Raw genomic sequence first — 18,642 nt, 5'->3', positions numbered from 1 at the left:
GGTCCTTTCAAAAACGCTATTTTGCAGCAGACCGTGGAGACAAGCTGACACATGTAAGGCGATATGCAAAACATTTGACTAATTGCCAATGTGTGTTGGAGTGCAAGCTCATTGGAACAGCTAATAAATAAAGTCCAGCGCTGCAATCAACAGGCAGGCATTGAGGAAATTCTTGTGAGACTCATAAATTAATCACTCTGATTTCCGAGGCTCCAAACTGGGATGTCGGCAAATTAATGAAAGGAATTATTCATAATATGTATATCCTCGGACTGTTCTTAATAAACATTGTTTTTGTAAGGATGGAGTAACAGTACAGCTCCAGGCCACTAATTACACTAAGAAGGAGGAGGTTAAGTCAGCTTGTTTCCCTAATAACCAGCATCTTCCCGGGGTTAAATACCCACGTGGCTCCTTAAAGGTTCGATTCTAACATTTAATGATGACAATAAACACATCCGGATCCTTACTGTATTTCTAATACAAGAGGTCAGAATCATTTATCACAGTTAAAACAGAGGTTTGCATTGTTAGCTTTACATAATGTAAAGCCCTGTAAGATCATGGCAGAGAGATCATTTAGATTGTGCCACTCTGCATCTCTCCTTCACTTATTTCCTGCAGAAGAAAAATATGTCACAGTAGAATTTGCAGGAAGAAACAGTCTGAGTTTACATCCCCAGACTTCAAATGCATTGTTAGGAACAAACCATTATTTATTGTACTTTTTAAATTCCCCTTGTCAACAACAGTAGCCTAATTCTAAGGTATGCACTCATTCACAGAGATCTAGATCAAGATCAAAAATTGTATCCTCCTTAATACACAGATAAATTATCCCAAGCTTTAAAGAGAGAGATAAAGTTTTTGAATTCAAAGTTATATTTTAGCAAGGTTAGTGTTGTGCACTATCTAATTTGTCTGTGTGTAGGGATGATGAAGATTTTATTGGTCTGATTGGTTCATCTTAATTGTCCAGATGACTGTAGGCAGGGGAAGATGAGATAGCCACATGACTGAGGAATCCATTCAAGGGAATATTTGATTTCTGTCCCCTGTAAGATCAGAGAAACAGAGAAGTCATAAAAATATACTTCATCTACCACGGAAAGAAACACGTTATCTGATAATGCTGTTTAAAAAAATGCTTATAAAATGGTAAGAAATATGCCAACAGGAAGGAAAAAGAAATAACAGACACAAAATTGACATTAAGAAGTGCAATAAGATATCTTTTCAAATGAAAATGTTAGCAGTTCAAATGTAACAAGTCTAAAGGCAGATCTGTGTGAACGATGGCAGCAGACCTGAGAAACTGCTGCGGCATTCTCCTCTGCACACTAGCATGGCTGTGGATGTGAGCAGGATGTGGACCTTGACCCATGAAGCTACCTGGAATATAAACAAAAACACACTCTAGGGCATACAAAAATATAGGAAAAATAGAAATAAATCAAATGTAAAACACTGCAACAAAAGAATGTAGTGAAGATATTTTTTAAATATTATTAATTTTAAACAGAAGCAGGTGTACAGTAATATTGCATGAATTCATAATTTAAATTAACAATGATGCACAAAAACATTACAAACCTGCAACTACCTATCCTTTTTAGTTCAAAAACCCAAACCCTCCCCTTCTCTGTGGGTCTTTCTCTGTAGTATCTAATTTAAAGAGGATCTTTACAGTAGCTAAAAAATAAATTAATCACTCCATATTTCAGCCAAACAACTAGAACGAAGAGGAAAAAAATGCTAATTCAGATAGCGACGTAACAGTTACATCATGGATCTTACAACATTCAACACCCCAACTCTATTTTCAATCACAACACTACCTGCCAGATTTATCCTAGCAACTGAAAGCTCTATTATCAACATATCTGTTATACAGATATAAAATATAATATAGATAGATGATAGATAGAAAGTAGTAAATATTTATTTGAAAATCTAATTCCCATATATTTTTGGAGTGCATTTTAAATGATTCAGAGATGTCAGCTTGCAGTCAAAAGAACCATTTTTATTGTTTTATCATCAATGAATCATCGGCTACAAATATAACTGATGTTTTTGAAAACATAAGCATAGATTTTTAAAAAGTACGTCTACGACTTACCTGCTGATTGATAAAGGATTATCTCTCCATTTGTCACATGTTGGTTGTTTTTGATCTTCTTTGCCTCTTTTGATGCTTTCCAGATAAGAAACTGTCTGGTTGACTCATTAATTTCCCTCCCATCAAGAACTTCTGCATAAAGAAAGCAAGTAATGAAATGTGAATCTCAAAACTGAAAAAAGGGAAATTAAAATTGTATTTACTTAAATCACATAGTTGTTAAACCTCTCACCCAGGCTTATGCACACAGTTATTAGACGGTCTCTGTACTTTGCTTTTCCACACACGGGATTTCCACTCAAGTCCATCTGAAGCAGTTCAGGCCAGTGGCTGAATACAACCTCTAAATCCTGGATAAAACAAAACAAAAAATGTTGGAATTTTGAGTGATAATTTTATGCACATATTAAGTATTCAAAGCAACTGTGTCCAGAGCTTTGCTCTGTAATAAAAATGGAGGCAATGGAGAACTTTCAGCAAATAAAATGCATCTTTATACGATTACTAAAATGTGATTAACACCAGGACAGTGTTGAAAGTCATGGTATAAGTGAACATTCATGTGAAGTACAAGGGCTAATGCAAGTGCATAAACAACACATCAGTCCATTTTAATAAACAGTGTCGCCGGTGTCATGTAACTTCAAGTTTTCTCCTGGGGCGGTGTGAGGCTGGCTCCTCCAGCCAGTTGCCTGCAGTTGTATGTTTATCTAAAGGCACATTAATCCAAGCCTGGAAATATGAATACTCTCTGGACACGCTCTGATTGTTCATTGCCTTCCTGTCTTGGCCAAAGCGCTTCCACTTTTCCAGCTCGTGCTGCAATCAGTTCAGAGGGGACCCCTGAGCACGGCGCGCTCCCAGGCTTTGATAAATGATCGTGTCAGGGCCGTCACTCAGAAGGCCCTCACTGAAGAGCAGCCAGCGCCAAATTGCCCCCCACGCGGGGGCGTGGAGAGCAGCAGAAAGCAGGATACTCACTGAGCTCGGCCGGCTCTCTCTCCTGAACTAATGATGGGCCAGTTATGAACCTGTATTTGACCAGGCCTTCGATTCTCCCGTCCTCTCTGCCCTGCACACAGCTAACGGCCTCAGAAGATGCACCCCATTTGTCACCCTGGCTGACGGCCTGTCATAATCTATTTTAAAAAATCTATAATGTTTCCTCTGAATCCTGAGCAAACGGCACAAAAGAAGGGATTGATCTTTTGGAGTGCTGTCTTTGCAGGATCAATAATGGCAGACGGGTTGTATAAATTATAGGAGATATCTGCTAAAAATGACGCGTGTACAGCAATTACCTGCATCAAAGTTCTCAAAGGAACTTGTATAAAGGAAGACACCAGAGTTACAGAGTGCAAAAGTCATCAACACTTACAGTTAATATATCAATTAAAACAAAAATAAAAATCTGACACTTGATAGTGACCCCCAAAAACAAGCAGGTCATTTTTCCAGCGTCTTCTGTGAGCAAATATCTTATCTCCACTTGAGATAAATCCCCCTCTAAGTGAAGTTCTGCTGGTTTAAGGTATCAAATATTGAGGCAGGGAAGAAAAATTAGCCTCCCAAGGAAAGAGAGAAACTTGTGCTTGTTTAAAGCTGTCAACGAGAAAACCCTCAGGGGAACAGCTCGCTGATTTGTTGAATAATTCTTACCCTGTGCGAGTCGTGGAGACTGGGAACCTACGGCGGGATTTGCAGGATTTGGTTCTTTATAACCCTGTTCTCCATATCATTTCACACATGACTGCAGAACGCTTCAGAACAATGCTAATGCTGGCCCGATCTACTAATATCTGCAATGTTTACTTGAATGCACCATTAAGTGCATGGGTGCAGTTTATTTTGACTGGTGCAGGTTTTTGATTCTGTTGTGCTCAAATGAAAGGTTTGACACACACTTTCAGTTCTTCTTAGACATTTTAAACTTACCTCTATGTTGCTTAATTTATTGTCAGCTGCAGAAAACTGCTGGAGTTCCTTCAAAACTGAGAGATTTTTGATGTCATCAATGTTGTTGTTATTGATGTTCAGGACACAAAGAGATTCCTGTCCAAAGAATTCAGATTCAATTTAAATGAAACAGAATATCACAAATAAAATGCCTCATACAACCCTCAAGTTCTTTAATGATAAACTATTAAAATATGTAGCAATGCATTTTCACAGAAAAAAGGCAGTAAAGTACATTGTGATGTCTTTGTAATCATATTAAGGCACACTATGAAACAGAACTATAATATTGTTTGTGCCCAACATGAAACATTCACCTAAGATTAACCACATACGTTTGCTTGCTTTTAATGCCTATACAACTGGGATCATGTCCACACCCCACTCTAGATAGTGCTGATGCTAAATATTCATCCGGGTTTGAAGTCCTATAATGGCACATCTATATAAGCTGGAACTCTTTAAATTTGCACAGCAATTTCTTTAATTATCAAAACAAACAAGAAGCTGAGACTTTCAGGGTGTGTTTATCCATGGCCTGGGCGGTAAACGAAGTAAAGAGACCTAACTGATCTGTCAGAGCCAGAGTGAGGAACAGAGGTCTCTTTAACATGATCAAACCCAGTCTAATATATGCTGGATCAGTGGCCTCTGAGAAATCTGAGATCTCTTCAACTGCATGTGATAACCCACCAGGTGGATAAACCACACATATACTGTACATCCAAAAAGAAAAAATGAGGCTTCCCTCTGATCTTTCGATTTCTTAACAGTATCGAATTAGCCGACCACAGCCCCAATAAGACAAAAAATGTGGCACATTCCCCTTTTCTGATACTATCTTTGTAACGAACAGAGTGAAAATAGGTCATACAGACAAAGAGAGGAGGGTTCGGGAGTCAAAGAGCAACTGCTCCCCTGGTGCCAGCCTCTGATTCTCCAGATGAAGCTCCTTGAGCTCATGGAGCTTCTCTAAGCCCTCCACCACTGCAATCCTGTTTCCACCTAGATACCTACAAAGCAGAAAAAATCACATGTTCTGAGATGCCTAAAACGTCATCCTGGCACGGTATCAGGGGTGTAGCTAGGGATTCAGGGCCCCCAGAAAGTATATAACACAGGGGCCCCCTCAACCGGCCAGCCAAGCAACAAATGTTGTGTCATTTTTACAAATATCCATGCATTTAATGTGTTTTTGAACCATTATTTCACCATTTATGAGCAATATTTTTAATAAATTAAATTTACTTGCATTGTTTCGCAGTGCTGGACTTCACCATTTAGACATTTTTAAGGGAGGAGTGGGCCCCCCCCCAGTATTTTATTTGACTGTATTTGATTAAATAATGACAGTTATTACTAAGAAAAATAAACAGAAACACACTTTTTATTACATGTTTCTTAAGGGCCCCTCCATAATGGGGGCCAGGGTAATCAGTACCTTTTTTCCCCCCGCGCTACACCCATACATGGTATAAACACAAAAATCATTTAAATTCGTCTACTCACAGTTTGGAGAGCTTCTGCAGATTGAAGAGATTGTCTATATGAGTGATGTTGTTGTTCTGCATGTACAGATGGGTGAGGTTGGAGGCAAAGTCAAGATTGCAAATGCGTGTAATCTGATTGTCATAAAGGTAAAGGACAGTGAGGTTCCTACACATGGAGATATCACCCTGGAATTAGAATTTAAAACATAAAAGTATTTTAAGAAAAAATAAATGCACAAGTATAAAATTCATGCTCTGAAAAAGATTACTCACAATGCTTTCAATATTCTTGCAGGAAAAGTGGAGGTGGGTGAGGGCCCTAAGGTACTCTGGGAAGGAGAGGCCCCTTTTCTTTTTGAAGTGGTTTTTAGATTTAGCAATCACATCGAGGGTCAGAAGTACCATGGTGGCTCGTCACAGATACCGCTTTAGAGAGGATCCTTTTCAGCTTCAGTCAAGCATTCAGCCCACAGCAGAGCCCAGAGCTGTTTGTATGGGAGAAAAACAGACACATAGGAGCCGAAGTACACCTAAGCAGATAAGACAAATTATACCCTAAATAACTATCAATTTTGACATCCGACTTCAGCATTTATTATCATTAATGACAGGAAAAAATTTACCTTGTCCAGAGCATTAAATAGAACACAACTTGCTTGTCAGTTAACAATTAGGGGTTACTGATGTGGGAAAAGCATCACTGCTCTGCAGGAAATTTGCTAAGAGGCCAAAGGTTAGGTGACAACTGTGCTGGAGCAGCAAATTCCTTAAGCTGGCTGATCAGCGCTTATTCTTCATCATTTGATTCAGTATCTATGAGGTTTGCTTTAGCTCTACTAATTTTCTGAGAAGAAATCTTATAGTGTTTTACCCTTTAATTGATTTTATAAATCAATCACAGTCAATATAATTTGGCTTTTAGACAAAAAAAAACTCCTCAATGTCAAATTAAAAACAGATTAGTACATAGTAATGTCAATTAAATAAAAATCTGTAATGTAAAATAAGTGTGTGCATAAATATTCCCCCCATTTAACGTGACTTAGCTTATTCAACAGAGGTCTAGACAATTGGTGCTAGTAGTCTCACAATTAGATAAATGGGGATCACCTGAGTGCAGTGAAGGTGTCTCAAGTGACTTTAGTGGTAAGACCCCTGTGTCTGGAAGGTCCAGTCACTAGTAAATCTGAATTCCTGGCAACCCTTACACCATGAAGACAAAAGAACACTCCAAGCAACTCAGAAAGGGTTATTAAAGTATAAGTCAGGGGTGGATACAAAAAAGTCCAAGGCACTGAACAACCCCCAGAGTGAAGTTAAAATCAAGAAATGGAAGGACTATAGTGCATGTGTAAATCTGCTTAGATCAGGCCATCCTCACAAGCTGAGTGGCCGTGCAAGAAGGAGACTAGTGAGAGAGGCCACCAATACACCTATGACTACTCTTAAGGAGCTTCAGCAGCTGAGCTGGGAGTGACTGAATACAACAATTGTTGCCTGGGTTCTTCACCAGTCAAGGCTTTATGGGAGAGTGGCAAAGAGAAAGCCACTGTGAAGAAAACTCAGCTAAAGTTTCCATTAAGGCATGTGGGAGACTCTGTGGTCAAGTGGAAGAAAGTTCTTTGGTCTGATAAGACCAAAATGGTGCTTTCAGGCCATCAGACAAGACACTATGTTTGGCAGACACCAAACACTGCTCATCACAAACACACCATCCCCACTGTGAAGCATGGTGGTGGCAGTATCATGCTGTGGGGATGCTTCTTGGCAGCCGTCCCTGGAAAGCTTGCAAAGGTAGAGGATAAAATGAATGCAGCAAAATATAGGAAAATCCTGAAGGACAATCCTATTCAGTCTGCAAGAGAAATACAGCTTGGGGGAAGATCTATACAGCATACAGCAAAAGCTACACAAAAAGGATTTAAAGAAAACAAGGTGGATGATCTGCAAAGCCCAGACCTCACTTCAATAGAGAATCTTTGGCTGAACCTGTAAAGGGCTGTTCACACCTGATCCCCATGCAAAGAATTGCAGTCCAGATGTGCAAGCCTGATCAAGACATGTCCACGCAGAGCTGTGATTGAAGCTAAAGGTGCATATACTAAATACTGACTTGAAGGGGGTAAATATTTATGCAGCCACTTATTTTACATTACAGATCTTTATTTAATTTATATTACTTTGTAGAAACCTGTTTTCACTTGACATTTAAGAGTTATTTTTGTCAAAAAAAAGCCAAATCATGTTGACCATGACTGGTTTATGAAATAAATAAATGGGTAAAACATCCAAGGGGTGAATCCCTTTTTATAGGCACTGCATACCTTGATTATATTTTGTATATAGCCAAGATACATCACCTGTCCAGGTTTTTGGAGACAGGAGAGCCTGATCGATAAACTAAAGCTATAGGATAACTGAACCAATGGGCTTCCTTTGTCCGGGGTCTTGTGGACAACAGTTTATCACTGTCAGAGAAAGTACGAAAAATTATGTCAGCACAAAAGGGACAGAACATACATCACAAAGTTATTGCAGACAGGTCAGCGTATGAAAAGCAGAAAAAGAACCAATGGGCTTCCTTGTGGATATAAATATAACGATAAAAAAACAATTAGTGGATAGTGACTTCCTAACAGGCTAGCTTAAAAGCTATCATAAAACTGTTGTCCACTTGCACATTAAGCCTCTTTATAAAGTACATTTAGATAAGTAAAACATATAAACTAAACTCTCTCACCTCTGAAGGTATTCAGCAAAGTTTGAAAGCTCGACACTAATACTAAAATGTTTCTAGACGATTTTTCCCGCTACTTGTGCTGGTTTGTTTGCTACACCATGTTGTTATGGAAACCACGGAAGCGATGCGTGGGCTGCAGAATCCGAAGGGTTACAGGATTTGGCATAACACCTAGCAAAGCGGAAGTAAAAACAAACGCATTTAGCAAGAATAGCGGTGTTATTTTGCTTAACATTAAACAACAAAAGCTGCCGTTATCCGAGAAAAAGGTGTTTGCTTGAAAAAAATATAACGTTCTCCCCCTTTTTCTAATTTAATGTTTTTTTTTAATGGAGGTAAAGGAAAAATAAAGGCTATACGGAAGAGGATTAGGGCCAAAAAAGAAAAAAAGGAGAAGCATTTTTTTTCACTTGTTAGAAAAAAAAAATCAGAATTCTGAGTTTAAAGTCAGAATTTTGGGTTTATTTTCAGAATTCTGAGATTAAAGTTAGAATTCTGACCTTAAACTCAGAATTCTGAGTTTTTTTCTCACATGTAAAAAAAAGAAAAAAAAAAAAGATTGCATCTCAAAAAAAATTTTTAGTGGTCCTTATCCTCTTCCATAGGGCGACAGAGCCATGTGACTTGGAATTTGGTTGCGTAGAACATGGTAATTTCCCTCAATAAAAAATGGTAACCAAACTAAAAGTAACAAACTATTTTGTGGGTATTCAAAAGCTCATACAAAAGCTTTATTTAAGCATACTACATTGGAGAATCTGATATTATATATTTGAATGCTGTGCTGTAAGCGTAGTGACTTTACTCCAAGCTTTAGCGTCTAACTTAAATGCAACATTCCAATTCAGGGTCACAGCTCTGTCTGCCAGTGACCCATGCATTGCTAATCTATATCATGTCAAGACCAGGGTTTCCTGTCAGAGAGTGACTTGCCTCCACTTATGCAGGAGCACATGGCAGAGAGGAAGTGTAGCAGCTCCAGGTTTCTGAGCTGGGATCAACTTCTTCACACATGGCACCAGACTTGTGGGGTTAATTCTTCTGAGAGCCAAACTAAACACAACCTCTCCAGATCTTAGTGGGGTCATTATTTCTTCAGGACCTAAATACTATATTAATCATGGGCCAAATCATTCTGATGGCCCAATGTCAGTCAGTGAAAAACCATTCAGTCCATCACTGCTTGATTCCTGTATGGATACGGAAGAGGACGGCATTCCACAGCAATCTGTGAAGGATTTTCTTTATCTTAATGAGGAACATACTTTGGTATTAAAGAATCTCTAAATGTCTGAAAAGTAAGGTAAAATACTTGGGTAAGATATTTTTGGCTGCCCACAATTTGACTTGATTAGAATTTACATAAATGTTCCTATTCCACCTTTAGTCATGCATACAAATATCCATCTGGTGATAATCACAATATTTACATGTCCAACGAGTTCAATATGTTTCACTGATTCTTAAATCACCAAGAAAGACCAAACATTAGGTGAAACTATGTTAGAAAAGCATAGTCCAAATACTTCTTCAGCACTGTGACAGTCATGCATGAAGTACATTTAAATACCTGGCAAAAACATGAGCTATTCAGCAAACCGTATGTGCAAATAATCTACACTTTAAATTTTTAATGTTCCAAATTACATTAAACACAATCTAATAAGTTTCCTCTTCCCAAACTGCTATAGTAAACCCCCTTCAATCTAAGACAAGACTTATATAATGGTAAAAGAAAATCATTATAAGAAGTGGTGCCAAAGCTCATGCACATGAGAAAAAACAGTTGCATCCTGAGTCCCACTGGGACGACCTCCACTGTGATACATGACATTAAAAAATATACATTTAGCCATTACAATACCACAAAAAGAGAACTGACACAAGCCCAGTCCAAACTCTCTGTCTGTTAAAAAAAGCAGACTTTGTGAGTGTCCGCTGCGATGGAGAGCAGACGAGCTCACTGAATAGACTCCACTGTGTATGGCTTCTGTTTCTGCGCTGCATCACTGCCACACCAAAACCTGACGAGCTGGCAATTCTGTTGGAGCATGTACCTTGAAAGCCAAACTATGCTGGGAGGGACTCCACAGAGACATCTCACACACTGCAGCCGATTCCCGTTGAACCTATGCAGAAGCCTGAGTGTGTTGTTCCATTATGTAATGATGTGAGAGGCTGCACTTGAATGACTGACTGGTGCTGGGTCAGGTTTTATATTATATACAACCACAGTGTGTTCAAATATTGGACCGAAGAGGAATGAAGACCCTGTATTCAACAAGGGAACTACAAAATGTTCAATATTTCTACAGGGATCAGTGTAGTATGCAAAATGACCGTCTTATGCACCAGAAAAATGGGTCAATTTTCCATCTGCAAAGAGGTAATATTGTATAAATGACTGCAATTAAAGTATATAGTTTATAAAAAATTACAAACATACACAGTTTTAGCTTCAGCTTTATTTTTCACCAGTCCTGACTCTATAATCTGTACTCCTAGGACAAAAGAAGAAGTGTAATAAAAAAGAACTCCCAAGAGAAGTCAGAGATAATATTACCCTTTAGCAGTTCAACATATACCAGTAAGTGCTAGACATGCACAAGAAATCCAGGTGAATTCCACATCATCTTTAGTTCAGGTTTAATTTGCAGATGTGTTGATTTGATTGAAGAGTTTGTCCTTGATGACTTGAGACATCAGGCCATGGATCGCCTCAATTGTGGTCTTGCAGCTGAAACAAACAAAGCAGAAAAAGGTTGTTCAATTAATGCAGCAAAATAGACAGCATGCAGAGATGCAACACCTCACTGACATCTGTACACAGGAAGATGTTTGTGTATATCATATCAGATATTGCTTACAGAAGTAGAAATTAGAACAAATAAACAAAAGAGGCTGGTTTAAGCAGTCTTGAGGGCCCAAATGTATGAAACACATTTTAACATTTTCCATGAATATAAACAAAAAGTTAAATAATATGAGTCACATGATATTATTTCAGTTTTCTGTTTTTAATCAAACTACTTGCAAAGAAAAACAAGTAAATCAAAATTCAGCAAAAATCATATGACAAAATGAATCACCAGTGGATCGACAGAAAATAAATCAATAAATATTTTGATATTCCAACCCTCATTTTAATAGGTTTTATGTCATTATTGTTAATTCCTTTATGTTACAGACAGCTGATCAGACTTTTTAAATTATTCAAACTCAACTATTTGGATTTTTTGAGGGGTCTTTTATTATAATTTAAGATTTTTTCTATAAATTAGATTGAGAATTTGGAAAACTGTACACAGTGCCCTATACGTGGTATACAGTTGCGTTTTTTTTCCCAAAATATTGCAATTGTGATTTAATATGCGATTATTCTTGGATTAATGTTTTGTATTTTCGACAATTTCAAGCAATAAATACTTCCATAAATAAGACCATGTGTATTGAAAACAATGAAATTGTTTCCGAAGCAATTAATCCATAGTAGCATGAATCTGAATATGGGGGTGCAACAAGCTTTAAGCAAGAAAGGAAGCAGCTGGGGTGGGGGAGGTGAGGCTGGCTACCAGCTGATCACAGATGGGGTATGACTTTCGTTAAGTAACGCTGGACTTTATCAGTTTTAGATAGAATGAGCTAACTATTTTTGCTCATAGGTAGGTTATTCTAGGTCATTTCTTCACTTTGTTCTCTCTAGTAGAGGGCTGAGAAATAATAATAATATTATCCCGTTTGAGGTGTAACAGATAAAGTTTAAATATTCAAATCTCCAAATTGCTCTAATAATCACGTTTAGCATCTCGTTGGAAAAGACCGGAAGTTGCGCCCACATTTCACGCAAAGTATCATGGGGGATAGGAATAAGGTGGATAAAAAGTTGCAGGTTGAACCTTAAATGAAGCAAAATGAAAACACAATCATGAAAGACACAGGGCAAAACAAACATGTTCCAAATGTGCATCATTATAAATGTCCTTAGAAGACATGCGTACCTTTTAGTTTACTTTGTTTCCCATTATGACATGTACACATGGTTGTTTTTTAGAGATCTGAAATAATCAAAATATTCTGATTGGAAATCAGCTTTATTTTTTTATTCAAAGTAAATAAGTAACAAGTAACAGTAATAAGTAAATAACTGGGTAAATACTTAAGATCTCTAGGAAACAACCAACGATTTTTGCAATGGTTAAATGCAATAAAAGGAAAACAAAAGGCGTGGATGTATGTCTGCTTTAGGCTTCCTTACATCAAAAACTGAATCAAACAGATCCCTGAGGTTTGCTACTGTTAAAATTTGTCTAATCTTTAAGGAAGTATGTGCCTAAGAGAAACACTGCATACTGCAATTTAAAAAAATTCTTGCATATTCACATTAAAGTGTATTGTTTTATATATATGCCATTAATTCCTAATTCAATAGATTATTCAAATAAAACTACAACAAACCACTTTCTTGTTAGGTTCTGTTCTTAACAGAGACCAATGTCAAAGCAGGTTATCAAAGAACTTGAATTCTAAAGTCAAAATCTAATCTTATTGTATCTATCTAAATTTAATCTTTCATTTTAATGAGCCTTACATTCTTATTAATAAAAAAGAAAGAAAAATAGGAGTACCTGTCTCGTGTTGCTTTGGCTAATTTGTCCTCAGACTTCCGGTCATGCGTGTCCAACCCTAGCATGAAGCTTCCTCTACCCAGCTGAGCCTCCGACTGCTCCAGCTTCTCCGACAGGTCAAATACCTGGCCTGTGGTGTAGTCCGAGTTCTGACCATCCAACGAGCACAAACGCACAAAAACAGGGAAAGAAATTCATGCACAATTTGCCAACAAAAGGCAGACAACATATTTCCCACACAGTAAAAGAATTTTGCAGAATGGCAAGAAATCTGTCCAACAAGCGGCGGGAACACTTTGCATCTCAGTGTGAATGAAAAGGAGTCGGGAAAAGTTTGCTTAAGGTGAGGCCGTGTTTTTAGTGGAAAAGGTAATTAAAGCACAATAACATGGGGCCCCCCGACAAGGGTGACAGTGTAGCAACTGACAAAGCCTGTCACCCAGGGAGCAGCTTGTTCTTGACATGTAGTCAATTCATCTTCATCCAGAATGCCAAAGAGCGAACTGTTTGGATAAGCCTGATGCCTATTTGGACTGTTTAGTCAAGCTCAGGACAGGGAGACTGCATCCACAATGGGAATTCACATGAGGGGCTTTCAATCTTAACAATGAACTACGAGGAGGAAAAAAAGATGATCCAAAGACAACCACAACATTATCTGTGTTACTGGAGTCTGCTCCAACTTTTACACTCATCTTTCCTTGTTAAAGGCCTTAAATTAAGCTGATTACTTACATCAATAAACAGGGACTCGGGCTGCTACGCGGTAATAAATCACAACATCACAAGTGGGAGACCGCATGTCTCAATGAGTTATAGAGTAAAAATTAACCATAAATCAAAATGTCAAACAATTAGCAACAAACTTTTTTTTACTTTTTGACATTGCTTACATACCGTGAGGAGACTTGAGGAACTTAAGGTATTGACCCAATATTTATTCCAAAGGAGTTCCAGAAGCTTCCTATCGAGTGAGGACTTGAAGTAAGTGACTTCCAAGGCATAATACCTAAAAACAAACAAATAAATAAATAAAATGAAGAAGAAAAAATTAAGTATAGTTAAGGCGGTCACTTCATTTTTAATTAAAAACAAAAACAAAAATAAGAAAAAGAACAGAGAAAATTAAAATTTAAACACGTTAGAGGTATTGTAAACATGTCTAGCATGTTAATAAGGGACGTATATCAATACTCACTGTTTACAGTGAACACCAAAGTCTTCAATCTTGTTTAAGGGGATCGTCTGATATTCTGAGGGTCCCTCATCAGGAGGTTTGTAACCCTGAAAACCAAACAAGGGAATGTTGAGAAAACAAGAAAAAAAGAAATCATCAGGCTGACAGAGAATTTCAAAATTAGTTAGACAAATATTTCAACAGAAAAATACACACACACACACAAAAGACTAAAAACCCAAATCTAGCTAAATAATCAAAAACATATATCATTATTATCTAACAGAGATAAAAGTAAAAGAGAATCAGCACTTTATGCAGTCTCTGCTGTACCTTTGGGTAAGTCCTGAAGGCGCCGAGGTTGACTTTCCCTGCAGAAATAGTCCGGGTTGGGTCAATCTGCACGAAGCAAGATACAGTAGAACAGGAAAGCAAAGTCAGAGGTCAAACTAACCACCAGGGACCACTCAATTCTGGCCACCAGGAGTCTTTTACTATGACTGTCAGTGTACTGAAAATGGGCACTTAATTACAAGCTGCCCGTGGCATTAGAACCAACGGCTCAGCTAAATGAAGTGTAAATAGCATATATGGTTGCAATAGCAAAATATTCATCAGTACTGCATGGAAACCTATGCATGCATCAATAACCCTGCCCCCTTCTTAGGTACACATACATGAACTTGTGTTGTCATAATCAGAAAAAAAAAAGATTTAACTTCCTGAATAGCCTTTAAACTGGTTGGAAATTTAAAAAACATTACAGCATGCAATTAAACATTGCAACTTTATATGCAAACGTACCACAACTGCTACAAAAGGCTCCTGAAACTGCTGGTTGAGCATCTGAGTGCTGACATCTATGCCTGAGAGCCAGCATCCGTAGCCTGGGTGACTGTGGTACCAGCCGATAGCATTCTCCAGCCGGCCGACCTGTGGGATTTAAGACACAAAAGAATGTCTTTATATCACACAAGAAAAAAAAAAAAAAGACATCCTGAAAAGACTGCATGCCATGAAAATGTATTTTTTATATTGCTAAAAATATTTCCTTGCAATTCATTCAGAGATTTTTTTTTGGAAAACTCTACTTGAAGCACAAAAATTGACAAGAGAATAAAACCGTACTTTTAACTATATATTTTTAGCACAATAAAGCACATGAACCATGTAGTGGACTTGTCAGAACACACAGAGATTTTTCAGTAATTATTTACTCAAAAACCAATGCAGCTATAATTAAAGTATTGGATAACGGCAGATTAGACATTGGAAATGTTAAACAGTATGATTGTACAAACATAAATTACAGTATTTTTCTGTACTTTATACAGTGAAATAGTACATTAAAATCTGTCAAGATTTATGGTATTTCACAGTTGAAAATTATACGAGATTCAGAAAATTATAAATGGTTTTCTCTTTAAGAGTAAAAAAATCCCTTTAAGGTATTATTTACAAAGATTTAACAGAACCTAGGTATGTTCCTGCTTAACAATTTACAACTTTTCCATAAAGTCAAATGCAGTGAAGGAGGATAAATAAGGATTTCTCAGTTGTCAATATAATAATAAAATCTAAAATTCTATTCATTTCTCTCAACCCCATTTTATTTAGACATTATGGTCAAAAATTTAAAAGTGTAGCCCCATAAAAACCCATATACATAGGTTTACCTAAAGGGGCGAGATAATTTAATCTTGGAAGAACTGGTTGCAACCGTTTCATTTATAATACTTCAGTAAACCACAAACTTTAATGCTAGATTTAAACATATTTATGCTTTTAAATTTAGGTTTTCCTTAATAAATGCCATGGCCAACCTGTTTGGCATTTTCGATGTATGCAGCCATGTATTCATATGCTGCAGCCTGAGCGTTGACTCGGGTCTCTGTGCCTTCAACAGGCAGAGCAAAGCTGTCCATGATGATCATGGTTTCCCCGTCCACCTTTCCCAACATGAGGCCCATCACCTCCAGGTTTCCCCCAGACCTGGCGTGCATCACCATCTTCAACAGGGCCAAGGCTGAGATCTTGCAGTATTTGAAGTAGTGATGACTATGAGTCAAGGAAACACAGTTTTAGAATGGTACCAGGGAATACGTTTACTATCACTCACAGCAACTAAACTGGCTGTTGTTTACAAATAGACCTATGCTAGTTTTTAGCAAAGCTATCAAGGGTGTTCTAAACAACCGAGAAAAAACACAGGACACAAAGCATTTAGCTTCACATTCACAAATACTGAACCTACAAATTTAGCTCTACATTAGTGTCCTATACTCACTCCTTCGTCCATGGCTTCGCAGCGAGGATTTCTTGTTGTTGTTTTTTGTCATATTTGTAAATTTCATCTATGCTCTGAACTTCCTGCATGCTGTTGGTTAGCTCCCATGTTTTCTGAGCCGTGCTGCTACCCGCCATGATGAATACTCAGATTTTTTACTAAATACGTCGTGGGAATCTCCCCCCTTTCAGACCAACTAAACGAAAAATTTTTGTATTTCTCCAAAGATTTTGATACCGAACGGGTCCAGATGCCGACTCAGTCAGGGAGCCATGACAGTGGATCAAACTAATACACCAATGTGAGAACGCAATGAAAGTGTTCATTTTGTTGTGCCAAAATTTTGATTTTGGTGCTTGTTGGTGAGTGACACCTCTCTAATATTAACACACAAGCAGAGATATGAATTACATGACACATAATCACACCATTTTCCCTTTGTTTTCTCTCGTATGAATATACAACCACCCCTCTGATAGAATACTTGGTTTAGTCCAGGAAAGAGACCGACCAACTGTCGGTTACGCACTGACATCTAGCGGCGTTTATTAGAACGAAGCTCATGGAGGCTTTTCTTTTTAAGACTTTACTGCAGGTATATGTGGGAACTAAGGTATTAGACGAATGAAAAAAACAGAGAAATTAATTAATGAATAAAGATAAATTAATTTAGAAAGCCCACATATAAGGCACAGAGTGTAGCGTCGACTGCAAGCTAGCTTCTATAGTCATGTTAGCTAATATTGTTCTGCTTGCAGAACTGCTTGTATCATTAATATGGTTTTAAAAGTCACCGACTTCAAAAAGGCAGAACATTTCAGATGATCTAAGAATAAAAATCTGAAATCTAATCAGATATATTGGATAAGTGTTCTTTATTTCAAACTTTAGTGTTAGCTGGCTTTTCTCACGAGAACATGCGTGTCATGGTTTCCCATGGCAACGCAATGATGCTTTGCGCCATGTTGACAATTTTAGACAATGAGCGTTAGACAAGCTTTAGTCTGTGGTGGAAAATTACCGAAATGATGACTAGTATTACATTTTTTGTTGTTATGAATTAAAGCCGTGGACACAGCTAAGCTTCAACTGATCCCTGGAACAATTTTTACAGTTGAAGGTAGACCATCTTTAAGGAGGATGACAAGGAAGCCACCAGGATAAATTATCATTGATGCGTGATGTACCTTTTATATTGTAAGTCAGGTTATATAAGCTTGGGTGATTATTTATTTGTTTAAGAGCTAATATATAATTACTCTTTTTCTTTTTCAGAATGAAATGTTAATGTTCTCCACAGTCAAGTACTGGTGATATAATCAGTGGACATGCCTCCAGCATCAGCATCACAGGGAATACCCTTTAGCACAGACACAGGTAAGTCTCTAACACAGTCAGTAGCACAAGACCCTTGCACTCAAGCAGAAGTACAGTTACTTTGGTGAAATTTACTTAAGTAGAAGTACAAGAACTTGTCCATAAATTTACTCAGGTAAAAGTCAAAAGTATTTAAATCAAAGTCTACTCAAAGCATTGAGTACTGTGTCGCTACTTTTGACATCCAAGGATAGGCCTGCCCACAGCTTTGGCTGGTTTCCTGAAAAACCCAGTGAATGGGCCCTCTACAGTTGTGATTCATTGATGAAACCAATGCATGTGTGCTGGATCAGTGTTGGTGCCAGTGTCTGGGCCTTTTTTGCCCATATTTTTCCACTTTTAACCCATCGTTGCCTATTTTAACAATCTTTTTTCACTATTCAACTGCTTTTTTACCATTTTTCCACCCTCTGTTGCCTTTCCTAAACCATTTTTTTGCTACTTTTAACCCATTTTAGCCTGTGTGCCTGTCTTTTTGCAATTATTTTATTATTTTCCCTTAAAATGATTACAATCCCTACTACTTTATCCTCTAGAATCCTGATGTTTGTGCACTTCATGGCCTAGCAATGAAGTCTGACATCACTTTCCAAGTGGTTTATTTAGAGTGCCCTTCCACATTGATAACATCACCAAAATAAGGTAATTCTTTTTTAAGAAATTGGATTTACATTTTGAAAAAGCATTCGTTATACTACTGCATAAATGAATAAAATTCCTCCATTGGCCCACACTGAGTGGGGTGACCGTGGCACAGTAGGTAGAGTCTGTTGTTCCGCAGTTGGAAGACTTATGGGTTTGATAATCAGCTCCTGAAGATGTTGACATGTCATTGGGCAAGACACTTGACCCCAAATGGGTATTGATG

At 37.7% G+C, this 18,642-nt stretch overlaps 2 protein-coding genes across 3 annotated transcripts; both read right to left on the bottom strand.

The window, feature by feature from the left end:
• Positions 1-585: 585 nt before the first annotated feature.
• On the bottom strand, positions 586-8,422 carry ppp1r42 (protein phosphatase 1, regulatory subunit 42). Of its 2 annotated transcripts, XM_041814492.1 has the most exons (10): positions 8,309-8,422; positions 7,929-8,036; positions 5,842-6,053; positions 5,588-5,754; positions 4,953-5,091; positions 4,058-4,174; positions 2,355-2,472; positions 2,123-2,254; positions 1,308-1,392; positions 586-1,055 (listed from the first exon to the last, which is right to left on the bottom strand). In XM_041814492.1, exons 3-10 carry the CDS (start codon positions 5,971-5,973, stop codon positions 968-970), a joined length of 978 nt encoding a protein of 325 aa, XP_041670426.1. In that variant the 5' UTR covers positions 5,974-6,053; positions 7,929-8,036; positions 8,309-8,422; the 3' UTR covers positions 586-967. The 2 variants fall into 2 exon arrangements, with proteins under 2 accessions (XP_041670426.1, XP_041670427.1); XM_041814493.1 differs by lacking the exon at positions 7,929-8,036 and having other exon boundaries at positions 8,309-8,387.
• A 2,331-nt stretch (positions 8,423-10,753) lies between these two features.
• Positions 10,754-16,680, bottom strand: cops5 (COP9 signalosome subunit 5). The gene is made up of 8 exons (XM_041814198.1): positions 16,398-16,680; positions 15,934-16,168; positions 14,915-15,043; positions 14,444-14,509; positions 14,132-14,217; positions 13,831-13,942; positions 12,934-13,082; positions 10,754-11,045 (listed from the first exon to the last, which is right to left on the bottom strand). Exons 1-8 carry the CDS (start codon positions 16,532-16,534, stop codon positions 10,955-10,957), a joined length of 1,005 nt encoding a protein of 334 aa, XP_041670132.1. The 5' UTR covers positions 16,535-16,680; the 3' UTR covers positions 10,754-10,954.
• Positions 16,681-18,642: the final 1,962 nt, after the last annotated feature.

The sequence above is a fragment of the Cheilinus undulatus genome, linkage group 19 (genome assembly GCF_018320785.1).
Source record: "Cheilinus undulatus linkage group 19, ASM1832078v1, whole genome shotgun sequence".
NCBI classification, from domain to species: domain Eukaryota; kingdom Metazoa; phylum Chordata; class Actinopteri; order Labriformes; family Labridae; genus Cheilinus; species Cheilinus undulatus.
The sequence above is the reverse complement of the archived record's forward strand: the minus strand, read 5'-3'. Positions and strand labels throughout refer to the sequence as shown.

Bases quoted from the DNA above. Each gene is read 5' to 3' on its own strand.
- ppp1r42 (XM_041814492.1), bottom strand. From the start codon at position 5,973: ATGGTACTTCTGACCCTCGATGTGATTGCTAAATCTAAAAACCACTTC. The intron at 5,755-5,841 runs GTGAGTAATCTT...TTCTAATTCCAG, and splicing joins GCAAGAATATTGAAAGCATT to GGTGATATCTCCATGTGTAG. The intron at 1,056-1,307 runs GTCTGCTGCCAT...CTGATCTTACAG, and splicing joins ATGCCGCAGCAGTTTCTCAG to GGGACAGAAATCAAATATTC.
- cops5 (XM_041814198.1), bottom strand. From the start codon at position 16,534: ATGGCGGGTAGCAGCACGGCTCAGAAAACATGGGAGCTAACCAACAGC. The intron at 15,044-15,933 runs GTTGGCCATGGC...TAAATCCCACAG, and splicing joins ACATCGAAAATGCCAAACAG to GTCGGCCGGCTGGAGAATGC. The intron at 13,943-14,131 runs GTGAGTATTGAT...GTTTGTTTTTAG, and splicing joins TTTGGTGTTCACTGTAAACA to GTATTATGCCTTGGAAGTCA.